General features: G+C 53.2%; 5 protein-coding genes across 6 annotated transcripts; 3 read left to right on the top strand and 2 right to left on the bottom strand.

Annotated features, from left to right (window-relative positions):
* Positions 1-202: 202 nt before the first annotated feature.
* On the bottom strand, positions 203-677 carry IUM83_17340 (Pleiotropic drug resistance protein ABC Superfamily; the record flags this gene model as incomplete). 2 transcript variants are annotated; one of them, XM_067942289.1, is made up of 2 exons in its annotated part: positions 203-566; positions 646-677. In XM_067942289.1, 2 exons carry the CDS (start codon positions 675-677, stop codon positions 203-205), a joined length of 396 nt encoding a protein of 131 aa, XP_067782505.1. The 2 variants fall into 2 exon arrangements, with proteins under 2 accessions (XP_067782505.1, XP_067782504.1); XM_067942290.1 differs by lacking the exon at positions 646-677 and having other exon boundaries at positions 203-553.
* Positions 678-1,199: 522 nt separating this feature from the next.
* On the bottom strand, positions 1,200-2,738 carry IUM83_17339 (Sugar transporter; the record flags this gene model as incomplete). Its single annotated transcript, XM_067942288.1, has 1 exon — positions 1,200-2,738. The coding sequence occupies one exon, from the start codon at positions 2,736-2,738 to the stop codon at positions 1,200-1,202; it is 1,539 nt and encodes a 512-aa protein (XP_067782475.1).
* Positions 2,739-5,519: 2,781 nt separating this feature from the next.
* Positions 5,520-7,058, top strand: IUM83_17338 (Sugar transporter; the record flags this gene model as incomplete). The annotated part of the gene is made up of 1 exon (XM_067942287.1): positions 5,520-7,058. The coding sequence occupies one exon, from the start codon at positions 5,520-5,522 to the stop codon at positions 7,056-7,058; it is 1,539 nt and encodes a 512-aa protein (XP_067782474.1).
* A 671-nt stretch (positions 7,059-7,729) lies between these two features.
* IUM83_17337 (Pleiotropic drug resistance protein ABC Superfamily) lies at positions 7,730-8,080 on the top strand (the record flags this gene model as incomplete). Its single annotated transcript, XM_067942286.1, has 1 exon — positions 7,730-8,080. One exon carries the CDS (start codon positions 7,730-7,732, stop codon positions 8,078-8,080), a length of 351 nt encoding a protein of 116 aa, XP_067782455.1.
* Positions 8,081-14,830: 6,750 nt separating this feature from the next.
* Positions 14,831-15,079, top strand: IUM83_17336 (uncharacterized protein; the record flags this gene model as incomplete). The annotated part of the gene is made up of 1 exon (XM_067942285.1): positions 14,831-15,079. One exon carries the CDS (start codon positions 14,831-14,833, stop codon positions 15,077-15,079), a length of 249 nt encoding a protein of 82 aa, XP_067782519.1.
* Positions 15,080-17,294: the final 2,215 nt, after the last annotated feature.

Below are 17,294 nucleotides of genomic sequence, written 5' to 3'. Positions count from 1 at the left end.
GCGCTTTTGTGTCAATGAATCGCTTGGAACGGGACGGTAAGCAATAATCGTTGAAATGTTGGATAGTCCTCTGTTTTTATTTCGCAAGTATTGACAAAAGGTGTATCAGATTTCTAAAACGTATACTACTAGTATATTCCAGTGGAAAATTACGCGATCTGGTAATTTACCAGCAATCTGAGTTTGCCATCACGGTTTGAGATCATTTCTTCTGGTGGTTGACGAAGCGCAGGGCCACGAGCGCCAGCAGCCGCGTGACCACGATGAAGCCCAACACGAAGCCGAAGTTCTTCCAGATCTCGCTGTGCTTCATGAGGAAAATATCCTCCAAGTACTCCTTCACCGTCATATTCTCGGGCAGAGAAGGCGGCGTACCCGTCATGACCTGGCACCCGATCTCCGATCCATCGCCATCACTCGGACAGTCACCGAATACGAGCGATGCCACCAAAGCCAGGGAGTACTTGTGCGGCGTAATGTCGTACAGCCACTTGTAGCCCGTGGGGATAGATCCTCCAGGCGGGTTGAAGCCGTTGAACAGGAAGAAGATCATTTGCAGCAGCACACTGACGACAAAGACCACCTCCAGGACCAGAAAAACGACTACTTAGTTAATAATCTAAAAAATAGTAGGATGGCCCATACCAGAGAATAGAAAACTTGAGATGTTGGATCATTTCTTTTGATTGGAACGACGAAAAGTTGGATCAAATCCGGCTAAATTACAGATAAATTGTATGCGGGTGTTCCAATACTCAACTCCACTTGGAATTACGAAGTTCTTGAAAATATCTTAGATCTTGGATCATAAGAATTGACAAGAAGTAGATTTTCTAGAGTACAGCTATGAAATATCTGCTGGTTTCCGAGTTTTACCTCTCCATCCAAGATTTTTATAGCTATTTTTTTTTAAGTTCTTACACATTCACCTCGTCTGAACCATGTGAGCGGGGTCTAGATCCTTCTCCTTCTAGCGGGGAATCGCGCACGAATTTCTCCCTGTTCTCTCAGTAAGCAAGCTCTCTAGTACTGCTTCTACTACGTAGTTCTATGCAGTAGCATTTCAAATAGTATAAAAACAAACGTTTTGAACTGGGTGGCATATGCTTTGCTGGGACGCTAAACGCTAGCCTGATAAAGTAGTAAATGGTGCGTCACATTGGAGCATGGCGATCCCATCGAAGAACGTGCCACCAGGCTTAGACCTGGTTCACAGGCGACTTCACCTCCACGAACTCGGGCGACTTGGCCACCTTGTTCTTGTTGAACAGCGCCTCGATGTCCTCGAGCATGATGCCCTTGGTCTCCGGACAGAAGAAGTACACGAACACCAGGCAGATCAGACACAGGCCTGCAAACAGGAAGAACACGCCGTTGATGTTGAGCGAGGGGAAGAGCTTGACCACCTCCGTCATGACGGCGCCCATGGCCCAGTTGGCCGCCGTCGACAGAGCGACACCCGATGCACGCACGTTGAGAGGGAAGATCTCGGCCGGGTAGATCCAGCACACGGGGCCCCACGAGATGGCGAAGTTGAACACGAAGAAGGCCGAGCCCACGCAGATGAACCAGCCGCCCACCGTCGGACACCCGGCGTTGTCGACGTTGCCGCTGCAAATGGCCGTGAACAGAATTGCGGCCCACAGGTGCCCGATGATCATACCCACGCCGCCGATCAGCAGCAGCGTGCGGCGGCCGTAGGTGTCCACCCAGCGCATGGCCGGAATGGTGCTGACGAAGTTGACCCCGGAGATGAAAAGCGCCGAGTAGCGCCCCGAGTTGGTGATGTCCTTGAAGATGAGTGCGCCGTAGCTCATGATGGGGTTGATGCCCGTGGCCTGCTGCAGCACCTGCAGCACCATGGCGATGATCACGCGCTTGCGGATGCTCGGCTCGAAGATCTCCAGCAGTCCCTTGCCGCCGGCCTCCTCCTCGGCGATCTGGTCGCCGATCACCTCCAGCTCGTGGCCCACGTTGTCGGTCTGTCGGAGGCGCTTGAGCACCTGCTCGGCCGCCTCCTTGCCCTTGTGCTTGTACGTCCAGCGAGGACTCTCCGGTACGAACCAGATGCCCAGCAGCACCACGATGGGTGGCGCCATGGAGATGCCGTTGGTCGTGCGCCAGCCGCGGTCGTGGTTGTACACGATGATGTTGACGATGTTGGCCAGAAAGAGCCCGATGACCACGGTCATCTGCATGAAGCCCGACAGCATGCCGCGCAGCTCCTTGGGGGCCATCTCGGCGCCGAACAGCGGCAACGAGAAGGACGAGTTGCCGACGCCGAAGCCCTGGATGATACGCGCGATGTACATGAGCGTGTGCGCCTGCGACTTGTTGAAGCAGACCCAGCACGTGCCGCCGCAGAAGAGCAGGCCGGCGCAGAAGATGGTGGCGCGGCGGCCGAGCTTGTCGGCGACGAAGCCTCCGATGAAGGCGCCCACGAGGCAGCCCAGGTTGTACGCCATGTTGTACCAGACCGTGAAGGTGGTCCACTCCGACGGCAGGTCCGATGTGGAGCGCGTGCAGTCCTCGTACGTGAAGTTGTGCCAGCCGACGCAGTAGTCGTAGAGGAAGGAGTCCATGATGAGCATGGACGACGTCACGCCCTGGTCATAGCCGAAGAACATGCCGCCGAGCGCGGCGAAGACGCACACGATGATGGCATAGGTGCGCGAGCCCTCGGTCGGCGTGTCGTCGAAGTCGGGCTGCTGCGTGCTCACGATGGCCCCGCCCGCCATGGTTCCGAGGCAGCGAACGCGAGGAGGTCAGTACAAGCTTGCGGGGGCCCTGGTCACCCCTTGCCACTTGCTGCTTGCGAGGAAAAATGCAGAGTGAGCACGTCCGGAGACCAGCGCCATACGGCTCGCTTGAAGCGAGGCGACGAGTCTAGTCTGGCGCCGGGACAGTGGTTGCGAAGCGCCTTGCAAAGCGAGCTTGAAGTTGTCGGTGGAGACTGCGCTGCACGGTTCCCTGTCACGGCGGAGCTCCTCTCCGCGCGCGCTTGATTTATCCGCGCGATGCCCTCTCCGCTCGCTCACTCGCTCGGGCTCGCCGTCTGAAGTTTGTCCGGGCAAAGTCTTGCTGAGTGGCAGCATACTCTGGTTCATACATCGCGCTCGGTGCCACTGTAATGACGAGAGGCTATCTTGAAGATAAGCAGCACCCGCCCGGCACAGTGTTGCGTCGGCGCGAAGTTTGTGAGGTTTGTCGTTCTAGTCGTACCGACCTACCACGGTGAGGGTCTCTGCGACCGCAGCTTGTACTGCGCGCCGAGCGCGCTCGACCGGCAAGGTTGAAGTACGCCTTGGTGCGCCGGCGCTAACAAGTCGTCTCGCTGCGGCCGGGCGTAGGCATGGAGTAGGCAAGACGAGGCGTCGAGGGCGGGATGGCGGCCGAGATTTAACAAGATCGCCGGTAATGCGGGCGTCAACGATTTCCAAGGCGCAGCTTGCCGCCCACGGCGTGCTGATTTTAATTTCTGCGCGGTGAGCGATACATGTAGCTTTGTGTGTTAGCTGACAGCGCCAAGGATTCCGTTCGAGTGCAAAAGCGCTCTCGGGTGGCACCAACTTGAAGTCGTCGCGGTGGCGCCGCTACTTGATTCATCGCTGGGCGGTGGCCGCGCCGGCTGCGACCTCATTTAGGCGCGGCGCAAGTCGCCTTCATCTCCTATCTTTGCGGCGGGGTCGCAACGACCGTTTGACGTAAGCCTCGTGTGATACCCCGCGTCATGAGCACGGCATGCATCGCCGGTAGCACTCGGTCTCACAGACGATTGTGCAGTTGTGGGCCTTATCGCGCAGCGCGACTTGGGTCGAACGACTCGGTCGGAGCGAGTCCGCTCACTCTCCATTGTTCAGCTTGCTTTCCTGTGTTGGATCGAGTTCGCGGGATACTTGGGCATGAACTTGGTAGCTCACTCACTGGGGCAGCGGCCCCAGATCACTGATCTGGAATCAGTCGTTTGTGAAAGACTGTGCCGGGCGGTCGAACTTCAACTTCGGGAAACCTCACTACGTTCTTCAGATCAAACTTGATTGACGAACTAAGGCAAGGGGCTTGCACTGTATTTTTTGTACAGTAGCAACTCGACTCTCCGACTACCATTATGCATTACCTTTTCTCGCCTTTCAGCTCGGTGAGCGCGTTCCGGGGCCGTGAGAAGGCTAGTCTGTGCTGAGCGAGGTTGATCAGTACAAATTAGACTCCGACCTTATTCACAAGGGAACGATTAGCCTCGGGTCTTACTTTCAAATGAGTCTTACTTTCAAATGGGTCTTACTTTCAAATGGGTCTTACTTTCAAATGGGTCTAACATTCAAATGGGTCTTACTATCCCAGGGCAGGTGTCCCAAATGCCTGCAAGCCATTACCGTTCCATGTATTGGGTGGAGTTCACGAACAATGGAGAGTGAGCGGACTCGCTCCGACCGAGTCGTTCGACCCAAGTCGCGCTGCGCGATAAGGCCCACAACTGCACAATCGTCTGTGAGACCGAGTGCTACCGGCAATGCATGCCGTGCTCATGACGCGGGGTATCACACGAGGCTTACGTCAAACGGTCGTTGCGACCCCGCCGCAAAGATAGGAGATGAAGGCGACTTGCGCCGCGCCTAAATGAGGTCGCAGCCGGCGCGGCCACCGCCCAGCGATGAATCAAGTAGCGGCGCCACCGCGACGACTTCAAGTTGGTGCCACCCGAGAGCGCTTTTGCACTCGAACGGAATCCTTGGCGCTGTCAGCTAACACATAAAGCTACATGTATCGCTCACCGCGCAGAAATTAAAATCAGCACGCCGTGGGCGGCAAGCTGCGCCTTGGAAATCGTTGACGCCCGCATTACCGGCGATCTTGTTAAATCTCGGCCGCCATCCCGCCCTCGACGCCTCGTCTTGCCTACTCCATGCCTACGCCCGGCCGCAGCGAGACGACTTGTTAGCGCCGGCGCACCAAGGCGTACTTCAACCTTGCCGGTCGAGCGCGCTCGGCGCGCAGTACAAGCTGCGGTCGCAGAGACCCTCACCGTGGTAGGTCGGTACGACTAGAACGACAAACCTCACAAACCTCGCGCCAACGCAACACTGTGCCGGGCGGGTGCTGCTTATCTTCAAGATAGCCTCTCGTCATTACAGTGGCACCGAGCGCGATGTATGAACCAGAGTATGCTGCCACTCAGCAAGACTTTGCCCGGACAAACTTCAGACGGCGAGCCCGAGCGAGTGAGCGAGCGGAGAGGGCATCGCGCGGATAAATCAAGCGCGCGCGGAGAGGAGCTCCGCCGTGACAGGGAACCGTGCAGCGCAGTCTCCACCGACAACTTCAAGCTCGCTTTGCAAGGCGCTTCGCAACCACTGTCCCGGCGCCAGACTAGACTCGTCGCCTCGCTTCAAGCGAGCCGTATGGCGCTGGTCTCCGGACGTGCTCACTCTGCATTTTTCCTCGCAAGCAGCAAGTGGCAAGGGGTGACCAGGGCCCCCGCAAGCTTGTACTGACCTCCTCGCGTTCGCTGCCTCGGAACCATGGCGGGCGGGGCCATCGTGAGCACGCAGCAGCCCGACTTCGACGACACGCCGACCGAGGGCTCGCGCACCTATGCCATCATCGTGTGCGTCTTCGCCGCGCTCGGCGGCATGTTCTTCGGCTATGACCAGGGCGTGACGTCGTCCATGCTCATCATGGACTCCTTCCTCTACGACTACTGCGTCGGCTGGCACAACTTCACGTACGAGGACTGCACGCGCTCCACATCGGACCTGCCGTCGGAGTGGACCACCTTCACGGTCTGGTACAACATGGCGTACAACCTGGGCTGCCTCGTGGGCGCCTTCATCGGAGGCTTCGTCGCCGACAAGCTCGGCCGCCGCGCCACCATCTTCTGCGCCGGCCTGCTCTTCTGCGGCGGCACGTGCTGGGTCTGCTTCAACAAGTCGCAGGCGCACACGCTCATGTACATCGCGCGTATCATCCAGGGCTTCGGCGTCGGCAACTCGTCCTTCTCGTTGCCGCTGTTCGGCGCCGAGATGGCCCCCAAGGAGCTGCGCGGCATGCTGTCGGGCTTCATGCAGATGACCGTGGTCATCGGGCTCTTCCTGGCCAACATCGTCAACATCATCGTGTACAACCACGACCGCGGCTGGCGCACGACCAACGGCATCTCCATGGCGCCACCCATCGTGGTGCTGCTGGGCATCTGGTTCGTACCGGAGAGTCCTCGCTGGACGTACAAGCACAAGGGCAAGGAGGCGGCCGAGCAGGTGCTCAAGCGCCTCCGACAGACCGACAACGTGGGCCACGAGCTGGAGGTGATCGGCGACCAGATCGCCGAGGAGGAGGCCGGCGGCAAGGGACTGCTGGAGATCTTCGAGCCGAGCATCCGCAAGCGCGTGATCATCGCCATGGTGCTGCAGGTGCTGCAGCAGGCCACGGGCATCAACCCCATCATGAGCTACGGCGCACTCATCTTCAAGGACATCACCAACTCGGGGCGCTACTCGGCGCTTTTCATCTCCGGGGTCAACTTCGTCAGCACCATTCCGGCCATGCGCTGGGTGGACACCTACGGCCGCCGCACGCTGCTGCTGATCGGCGGCGTGGGTATGATCATCGGGCACCTGTGGGCCGCAATTCTGTTCACGGCCATTTGCAGCGGCAACGTCGACAACGCCGGGTGTCCGACGGTGGGCGGCTGGTTCATCTGCGTGGGCTCGGCCTTCTTCGTGTTCAACTTCGCCATCTCGTGGGGCCCCGTGTGCTGGATCTACCCGGCCGAGATCTTCCCTCTCAACGTGCGTGCATCGGGTGTCGCTCTGTCGACGGCGGCCAACTGGGCCATGGGCGCCGTCATGACGGAGGTGGTCAAGCTCTTCCCCTCGCTCAACATCAACGGCGTGTTCTTCCTGTTTGCAGGCCTGTGTCTGATCTGCCTGGTGTTCGTGTACTTCTTCTGTCCGGAGACCAAGGGCATCATGCTCGAGGACATCGAGGCGCTGTTCAACAAGAACAAGGTGGCCAAGTCGCCCGAGTTCGTGGAGGTGAAGTCGCCTGTGAACCAGGTCTAAGCCTGGTGGCACGTTCTTCGATGGGATCGCCATGCTCCAATGTGACGCACCATCTACTACTTTATCAGGCTAGCGTTTAGCGTCCCAGCAAAGCATATGCCACCCAGTTCAAAACGTTTGTTTTTATACTATTTGAAATGCTACTGCATAGAACTACGTAGTAGAAGCAGTACTAGAGAGCTTGCTTACTGAGAGAACAGGGAGAAATTCGTGCGCGATTCCCCGCTAGAAGGAGAAGGATCTAGACCCCGCTCACATGGTTCAGACGAGATGAATATGTAAGAACTTAAAAAAATAACTATAAAAATCTCGGATTGAGGGGTAAAACTCGGAAACCAGCAGATATTTCATTCCTAGGAGCCCAGGGTTCGTGGAGCCCACCAGCTGTACTCTAGAATCAGAAATTTTACTTCTTTGTCAACCAAGATCTAGGATATTTTTGAGAACTTCGTAATTCCAAGTGGAATTGAGAATTGGAACACCCGCATACAATTTATCTGTAATTTGGCCGGATTTGATCCAACTTTCGACGTTCCAATTAAAAGAAATGATCCAACATCTCAAGTTTTCTATTCTCTGGTATGGGCCATCCTACTATTTTTTAGATTATTAGCTAAGTAGTCATTTTTCTGGTCCTGGAGGTGGTCTTTGTCGTCAGTGTGCTGCTGCAAATGATCTTCTTCCTGTTCAACGGCTTCAACCCGCCTGGAGGATCTATCCCCACGGGCTACAAGTGGCTGTACGACATTACGCCGCACAAGTACTCCCTGGCTTTGGTGGCATCGCTCGTATTCGGTGACTGTCCGAGTGATGGCGATGGATCGGAGATCGGGTGCCAGGTCATGACGGGTACGCCGCCTTCTCTGCCCGAGAATATGACGGTGAAGGAGTACTTGGAGGATATTTTCCTCATGAAGCACAGCGAGATCTGGAAGAACTTCGGCTTCGTGTTGGGCTTCATCGTGGTCACGCGGCTGCTGGCGCTCGTGGCCCTGCGCTTCGTCAACCACCAGAAGAAATGATTGCAAACCGTGATGGCAAACTCAGATTGCTGGTAAATTACCAGATCGCGTAATTTTCCACTGGAATATACTAGTAGTATACGTTTTAGAAATCTGATACACCTTTTGTCAATACTTGCGAAATAAAAACAGAGGACTATCCAGCATTTCAACGATTATTGCTTACCGTCCCGTTCCAAGCGATTCATTGACACAAAAGCGCGACAATGAACATACGTAGTAGCGTTTCACGTATTCGATTCATTCATAGAGCGTGTATTACAGCAATAACTACAACGGAGTACTGTGTCCGTTAGCGATTGTCATAAAGAGTCTGCAACACCGACTCAAAACACTACAACAACCTCAACTGGTCCATTACGCCAGCGACCACGAACGCAGGCGACTTGGGCTTGCCGCTGATGTGGAACAGGAAACGCTTACCACATCAAGTCTGGATCTACTCACGCTAGCTGACGTGGTGACATGCGATGTGTTGACTATTTTCGGCGATCTTAGCACTAAAGACGTGCGTCAACACGCAGGCCAAACGTACAACGCCATGGGGGAGTTACTACCATTCGGAATAGTTGCGCTAACTACCAAGATCAGCAAATGCGTTGGTGTCGAGGTTCGAGATGAACTGTGTTCCCTTAGTACCGAGCGCATGCAACGTAACGTTGATACCTATTTACTTCTTCGAAAGGTGACCATCAAGGCTGCAGATGTCCGTGGTGTTTTGCTGTCGGCTCAGCCCCCCCCTCCACCAAGCGTGACGCCACCATTGTGTTCGCAAACTACTTCCTGTTTGAAGAGACAACGAAGTTGTTTGTCGTCCGAAAATTAAGTGGTATGCCCAACGCGCGAGTCATTGCAGCAACTTCTCTTTTCTGTCCTAGGCACCGCGCTAGATGTTCACATCCATTTTGCGGCTGTTGGAAGCTAGCTCAGACAGTTATGGTAGCCTGCAGCTGGCCATAGTTAAACCAAATATATTTGGCGACAAGTTGAAGGGTGACAAGTATTCTGAAACGGAGTGGTAAACTTTATCAAGTCACAGTCTTCATTAGATGATCGTAGGCTACTTCAATTCACCTATGTAAACCCGCGACGTGTTCATTCGATTGTCAACAGCGTAACTCGCGTCCCCGTACACATCCTCGGCCAGTCAGTGCTACAACAGAACCCACGCCGGCAATCCACGTCTGAACTACGTAGATGTCCTCGCTAGATCCGGAATCAATAAAATGAGAGAGTTCACACGACAAACAAACCTACTTACCGCGGTCGCCAACATTACAGCGCGCGCGTCCACGTCCAACCCCACCTAGATTCTATGCCAAAGAAAACAGCATCATTAAGTCCACGACGCCGTAGTTCACGCTCGTCCAAGTCAAGTTGGATCCCACACTCAGGCTCATTTTGGAGTCCATGGCGCTCTCGAATTCAAGCCCAAATCCACGCCGGCGCCCACGCTCGAGGCCGTCCAATGCTTATGCTCGAGCACGCGACTAGATCCGAGTCCTTCCTCTAATATCCGACGCGTCCATGTTAGAGCAAACGCCAGCCATGCTCGCGTCAATGTCGTCGCTCACACCGCGTTACCGTCCATACCACCCCCCCACATATAGCGCCATGCCATGGCACCACAATTACAGGTACTTATCAGAATTTGCCGCACAACGTCCGGCTTCGTAGAGGCGCCAACACCAAGACCCAGAGCAGAAGCGGTGTCTCCTCGACACCCGCCGCATCGATTCCAGTGTCAGCTCTCTTCATCTGAGCGAGGGCGGAACCCCGGCTGATAATCCCCTTGGTCGTGAAAAGTTTGCTAGGAAGGTAGAACTTGTGGAATTTGTCCTAACAACTCCACGAATTTCGTGGAAACATCCATGGTTTCTGTGGCTGGTCGTGGACTTCTCGGCATAGGCAGACCTCCTGTATGAAGCAGTAGGTAGTAACCTCGGTCGGGTAGCGCTCTTCCCAGCGGCAAATAATACAGCATCGACGCTTCCTACTCTTTTTGTGGAGAAGTCGTGTAACAGAAGAGCCCAGCCGAGGGACCCAGTGTCGGCGAGCGAGACGTAGGCGGTGACGGCGAGCGGCGACGTGAAGTAAACGCCCATGTTGAACGAGGGCACGGCGACGATGGGCGGCATCGGAGTGGTCCGGGAGCGGTCAGCGGAGCCAAGTGGACGCTCCTGAGTGGCCAAGTTGACGAAGAGTGGCACAGTCAGCAGGACTCAGGGCTTGCGGTTGGCGCCCGGGGGTTGACTCGACACGGCGGCCGAGGCACGAGACAGCGGGCGATAGCGGCACCAGAACAGAATTTGCGTGCTCGAGCACACCTCGGGATCGCCGGTAGCGCGAGCTGCATCGCGAGACGCAACGAGCACGCAGGCGAGGAACGGGGACGTCAGTCTCCACAGGAAGGAGGAACTTCCGTAGCGTTAGCAACGAAGCCGAGAAACGGTCGTTGGACTGTTGAGGCTCACGACGAGGAATTGACGGACAGCGTGGGCAGTGGCTAGCGAGGGCTGACGACGGACGCGTGAATTTGTGCAGGACGTGGGTTAGTGTCGACAGAGAGCTGGCATTAACTTGTGTTTAGTTGAGTTGAGTGTAAAAGAGGTTCTAGTAACCCCACCTTAATAAAATTCGACCGAACACAAGGATGCACGGTCGGCGCAGCGATTGATATCGCTGTCGTCCATCTGGGCGTTGGAGACGTAAGAGGTAGACACGGCTGCGCAGCGACGGCTATACGACTCGCTTCACAACCGAGCGAGGAAACAGGTCTGCTTCAATCTGTTTCGATGCAACACCACATTATCTGATGGAACTGCTGTGTAGGAATTGACCACATGCGCTCTTCACTCGGCGCATCTGCCCACTTACCGTTCATGAACTCGGCAGTCAGCACCAATTACAGACTGGCGGTCGGGGTCACGTGTTGCTGGGCCCGGTTTTTCCAATCTGCGCGACAGGTACGCGTTCGACCGGGCGACGTCGATTACAACGACGGATAAATCCGGGCGACAATAAAGTCCGGGTGAGACAGATCCCCATTCGATCTCTGACTGCAGAGATGCTTTTGCTCGTCAAATGGCGTGGAACTGGTGATCCTGTCGTGGTCGCGGATGCTACAGAGTCCAGAGACAGTTAACCCACCCTCTCAGTAAATATATGTATTTTTCCGAGGTTTGGTCTTGTTCCAGACACCGTTCCGCTCCGCGCGGACTTCATTAAATGAAAGTAGCACAATAATATAAGTTTGTCTGACACGTTCATTTTGACGATTCACTGAGTAGTCGAGCGCATGGTTTGTATTGTTTGTGTTGAAAAGAGACTCAAATTGGTTACTGCAATGAAGTGTATGCCTTGAGTTGCTTTGCTTGTTCAGCCGCCCACTTGATATCTCCTTCACAATGCACGAGGGGTTGTTCGTGCAGCTTTGGACACAGCAGAGCTTAAAGGTTTCGTACACAGGACGATCGCTGAGGGGGTTGCAGCATGTGCTGGTGTTAATGTTTTTGTCGGAGTTGGCTGGACACAGGCATCCACGTTGCATGACCTCACAAACTTGGAACGCGGAACAGCTTGTTCTCTCAGGTCCCGCGTGGCAGACCTGGGTACGACAGCCACTACAGCAAGGAGAACGACGATGCAGGGCAGGAACCTCGTGGTTTGGCTCTTCAGATGATGAGGCGGGTTAAGCTGACTTGGAATTTGAGAACTACATGCCCATCAATGAAAAATAAGAGAATGCATTCCATGGTCACATAAACACGAGTGGATTGAACTAAACCTTGACTGCGTTTTGGTAGCCCGAGACTTTACAACATAGGTGACTTGAGGTTAATCTCTCACGATTCATGGATTGCCAATATTGCTCGATCAAAACGAGCGAATCAGGTTTCGAAAGTGCAACGATTTGGGTGTATAATAAAATTATGTGACCAATAACCTGGACAATTTTGGTTCATCGTACGGTCCGCGCGAGCTAACACGTCCGTATTATTGGCATTGTTCCTAGTGCAGACCCATACGCATGCCCAGTTTTAACTAATAGAGTATCAGTTTCAAGCAGTGCTCTCTCGGAGTGTGACTGGTGAAAAGAGTAGACGAATTTCCCATTTAGTATTGCAATGCTGTTCTGTTTTAGTTCCGACTACTGTACTATATCTGTTTGGGGCAGTTATCTCCTGTTATTCAAGAAAAGTTGAGAGCAGTACTTTACTACAGCAGAATCTATCTATTGTTGTGCTGTGCGGTCCGCAAATTAAAACCCAGAGCTGTTTCGGGTGAAGCACGGCTTTGTTAGACCTTGCCTGTGACCGCGTTCGCGCCGCGTAGGGTACGAGAAATAAACAAATTGAGGCAGGACGTAGCTTTGTTTCATCTGCTTTTTCAAATCTAGCCCATGAAATTTCAGAGCTTTTCTTCGTGCGGCGCACGACTTTGTGATTGATGTGAAGCAAAACTCCTTTGCCGACAAAGTAACTTGAGGTCAGTTGCGCAATGAAGCGCGTCGAGCAAGTGACGGCTACAGGGTACGGAGCGGTATAACTGGGCCAAGTGGCGGCCGGTGGTGATCCCTATGCGGGCGGGAAGCACCTGGTAGAGCTCTCCTAAGGACGTGCTGAGTAGAACCACGTAGAGCAGCTGGTAGCACGTGTAGGCGCCGCTCTGCAGGTCCGCCTCGAGGTTCCTCGGATCCAGGTAGTGCCGTGCTCATGAGCCACCCAGGGCCCGTGTAGGACCAGAACACGGACCAGCTGAAGCGCCGCCGTCATGGGGCCGTGGTGGGGGCAGCGGGGGAAGCGAGCAGCGTCGAGGTGTCAGCATGACGCATATCCGGGTGTGAGGTTGCCACTGAACAGTACAGCGTTGTGCCGACCGCTTAGTGCTGGTGTCATGGGGCCACTAAAAGCGAAGCTAAGAAATAGTGCTAAAGCTACTGGAGGCACGGCAAAGGAAAAATGCCTTCGTGCCACTATTGCTGCGTGTAACGCCATACCGACAAAGACAATAATTCGCAGCTTTGAAAAAGCAATTCCTGGGTACCCTAAGGTAACTGTCTAAAAGAGGGATTTTTTGCTTTTCCATACGGTTTCAACTTCGTTTTCTGTACCATAGGTTAGTTTATCAACCAATCCAATCGCAGAATTTTTACTCTCCGGATTTGTGTCGGGAGCTGTGATTACCTTATAGTATGGAGGATGCCATTCAGTGAGTCCGGATTTATCCGTCGTTGTCTGCAATGCCAATTCCAGCTTTTTAAGCCGTTTCTGGAATGAGTGACCATCAGTAATTGAAAATCTGCCCCGTATCCGATCAAGTCGATCCACTCCTTGCATATTTTTGCTACACTCTCCAATATATGTTGGTGCTGGGTAGGAATTTCTCTCACTAGCAACTGCACGTATAACTGGTGTAATTGTCGACGTATCTTCGATATCATGTTGACGACGTCACCATCGCACCTATAACCCTTTCGCGAACACAGTGCGTTTGTATAGTATAAAAATCCAAGATGTTACCAAATAAAAGGAGGCATTTTACCGCCATCGAGCACATTCACTAAAGTGCGACGCGACTGTTGAAGTACAGGAGGAGTCAAAAGCGGGTCTAAATACTACATTTTGATTGGCCGAAAAGATTGAATTACAATGCAGTCCGTTTCTGAAAGGGCACAGCCCGAATGCCATTGGCCGAACCACCTGCTCAACCGCCGCTCATCCTGGTTGAGGCCCGGAATATCTTCCCCGTATATTACCGAAGTGCGCAAGCGAATGCTCACTTTCGAAAAATCCAGGTCCCAAGGATGTCGAAGAAGCCTCCTCCGCCAGCCGACGAGCGCGTGGCCAAACGCAGTCGAAGGCCGACACGATCGCGGGATGCTAACAGAGACGCGACATCGCAGGGTAAGTTCACGCACCTCTACTTATTCAATGACGCTAATACCTAATGATTGTGCAGATGATGCTGTATTATTCAGCGAAATATGGCGAGCTCTACGCCGCGAAGGATGGACAGCGAAGCCACCTTCTCAGAGAAGTCTCGTCAACAAGTATCGGTACATAAGGCCAGGCAGCAATCCCGACGGAATCGAAGGTGTGGACTATCTTCTAGGAGAGGATGCACTTGTGGCGTATTATCTAAAGCTGAGCCACCAGCTCACCCAACTCGAGGGAAATATCGTGAGGGTATTACCCACAAGCCATGGCGAGCGTAGCGACTCTGCAGCAACTCATTCGACATCTATTTCTCAGGCGTGCGATATCAGTAACACCAGCGACCTACGTTGAATGCAACACTCGCAACGGCAATAGAACCACGGGGTTACAACAAAACGAGCGATGCGGCCAAATTGAAGTACGTGATCATCGTAGAGGACCTGATGGAGGCGCAAAAAGTGAAGCACGCGTCGATGGCGAAATTGAACAGAGTGACGGAGACGTAGTGTATAGCTGTCCCCATCAAGCTCAAATTCAACTGCAAGATCTAGACCGTGGACAAGGAACGAATCCAGACCTCAGAGCAGTGGAAAGTGGAGAACGTGGTGTAAGTGATGGAGTTGGGTAGAAGTAGCAGGACATCCGGCTTGTGTGAACTTGCTCGACCATCGTGTCGACAGGAGCGGGAGTAAAAATACTTGCTTTGATGGGGACCATATTCAGCAGCAAAGCGATAGCTGCAAACGCGTCCAAGAGCGCGACCAAAGTGAAGAGCGTGGCGAAATGCGAGGGCAGAACCCAAGTGCCGGATATGCTCGACGTCAAGCGGGTGGGCGTGGCCGTGGTCAAGGTCATGGCCGAGGTCGAGGTCGAGGTCGAGGTCGAGGTCATGGCCGTGGTGGTGGTGGACAGAGTATTGGAGCTCGAGAGGGTGCACGTGGCCAAACACGAAGTATTGGAACCCGTGCACGTGGCACTGGACAGCGTCGTGGTAGTAGTGGAGGTGGGAAAGGTGGCGTCCAAGCGCGTTGCCGAGGCTGAGAGCACGTTCAACATGTAGACCTCAGTCAGGACGAAGTTTCTCGCGATGATGAAGAGGACAGTGCTCGTGATGGTGAAGCGCGTGGCTTAGCGGATGGTACCCGGCAGCTTCGTGCCCACGGAGAACAAGTAGGTTTGCGAATTCAAGTTAAAGATGACAGTGACGGCTATGGGATGAGGCAAATCGATGATGGGAACATATCGGGTGTGACGGCAACTGAAAGTGATAACGTGCTAGCTGGATCTACTTCGCCGTCAAGTGCTGAATTGTATGTAAACAGTATAGTTGCGTACGCCCCAGCCAACGAAAAGTGGCTGATGACTAAGAAACTGGCGCCATTATTTCGGCATTTCGGCACGGCTTATGTTGTGGGTCGCGTTTGCAAAAGATTCATAGAAAAGAAAGTAGTTCTCTACGAAGTTAGATGGTTGGACAGTTTATTTCAAAGTCACGTCCACTCTGTAGCAATCGGTGCCCTTCAGCGTGGAATTGAGAACTATCGTCTTCTAACAAGGACTGCGAGAAAGGCCTCATGGAATTGTCTAACCTCTGCCCCTCCAGATGAAGATCTACCTTGCGAAGCTGTTCTCGAGGATCTTGTGGAGGTAGAAAACATAACCGAATATGATCCAGAGCAGGCCGTTCCCGCAAGTCTTGCAGTTGAAACCGTGAAAAGTATGAAGTTCGATCCCAGAATTGAGATGGAGGTTCCAAGTGACCTATACAGCCATAGTGATGGAACAAGTACTACACATGTGCGACCTGAAAGCGTTCACCTTTTCACGCATTCCGCGTCCTCAAGCTTCCTTGCCTACATTCCGATGTACTTTTGGAGACAGATTGTGAATGAAGTCAATGCGTACGCAGTTGTAAAGGGAGTGAAATTCCAGCCGGCCCTCACGCTTTCAGAGTTGATGAAGTTCATCGGTATTCTATTGTTTATGAGCATCAATGACAAGGGAGAATACGCTAACTACTGGGGGTCTCAGCTGGAAGACGCGATACTGGGCAACCTAAATTCTTCTGGCCCTGAGAACATCATGCCGCTATGTTGATTTAAGCTGATAAGGAAGTGTTTTTGCTTCCGTGCATCTGCGGCTTCAACCCAACGTGATCCTGCAGCAAGAATACACCCGCTTCTCAATCTCCTCAAATACGCGGGTGGGATGAATATCAATCTAGGTCGTGATATGGCACTAGATGAATGCAGTGTCGCTTGTCGCTCGCGATTTGGGCGCCATGTTGTTGTTTACAATCCAATGAAACCCACCGGTAAATACCACTTCCGACAGTACGTTTTGTGCTGTGCGACAACCTGGATAGCGACCAATTATCGTTTCCACTGCAGCAGTGACATTGGGGACCGATTGGACGGTGTCGTTCCCGCTGATGAAGCTCTGAACCTTCAGCAAGACTGGGTTGATGCAAAGGTTTCGTCAATTCGAAGACTAGTTCTTGAAGTGACGCGACCTATATATGGCTCGAATCGCAACATAAACATGGCCAACTACTATACGTCGGTACAACTACTGCAAGCGCTACGACTTCGAGGATTATATGCACGTGGTACTGGGCGCGGAACGGGTAAGCATTTCCGAAACATACTGTTCTTGATAAGCGAAGCGCTTCACGTGGCGATTTCCGCCAGGATGTATCTGCTGAACATGCTACCATCGCAGCCTCGTGGTGCGAAGGTAGCATTGTGCAGATTGCGTCTAATGCCGATGCATACTCGGTAACTTCTGTGGAGCGGCGACTTGGAGGTAGTACACAGAGCTATCCAGCCCCTGTAGTGGGCCTACTTTGGCTCACTACTTTAGCTTACACGTCGCGCTACGTGTATGAGGAAGCGTAGGAGTTTATTAATAATTTGAATTAATTATACTTGAGTCCACAAGTATAATATAAATCAAATAAAACACCAAATAGGTAGTTTAAGGTAAAATGAGAACTGTATTGTTTTGTGAATTGATCTTCCTTCTAAATCTGCCAAAACTGTTTATCATCTATGAAAGAGTTGACAGTGGCTGGCTGTCAGAGCCCCGCTAATATGCACGTCTCTAATTGGTAGAAAGATGCTGCTTTCTACCAATAGGATCTCTGGGTAGGTGTGGACCACTCATGTGTGGTGGTCCACTTCAATGTATCCATTGGTGTGCCTTACACCAATGTGAGGAAGTATCTAAAACCTTTAACAGATATTTATCTGTTAAACCATAAGTGACAAATGTCA

Source organism: Phytophthora cinnamomi (genome assembly GCF_018691715.1).
Source record: "Phytophthora cinnamomi strain GKB4 chromosome Unknown Contig106, whole genome shotgun sequence".
Taxonomy (NCBI): domain Eukaryota; phylum Oomycota; class Peronosporomycetes; order Peronosporales; family Peronosporaceae; genus Phytophthora; species Phytophthora cinnamomi.
The sequence above is the reverse complement of the archived record's forward strand: the minus strand, read 5'-3'. Positions and strand labels throughout refer to the sequence as shown.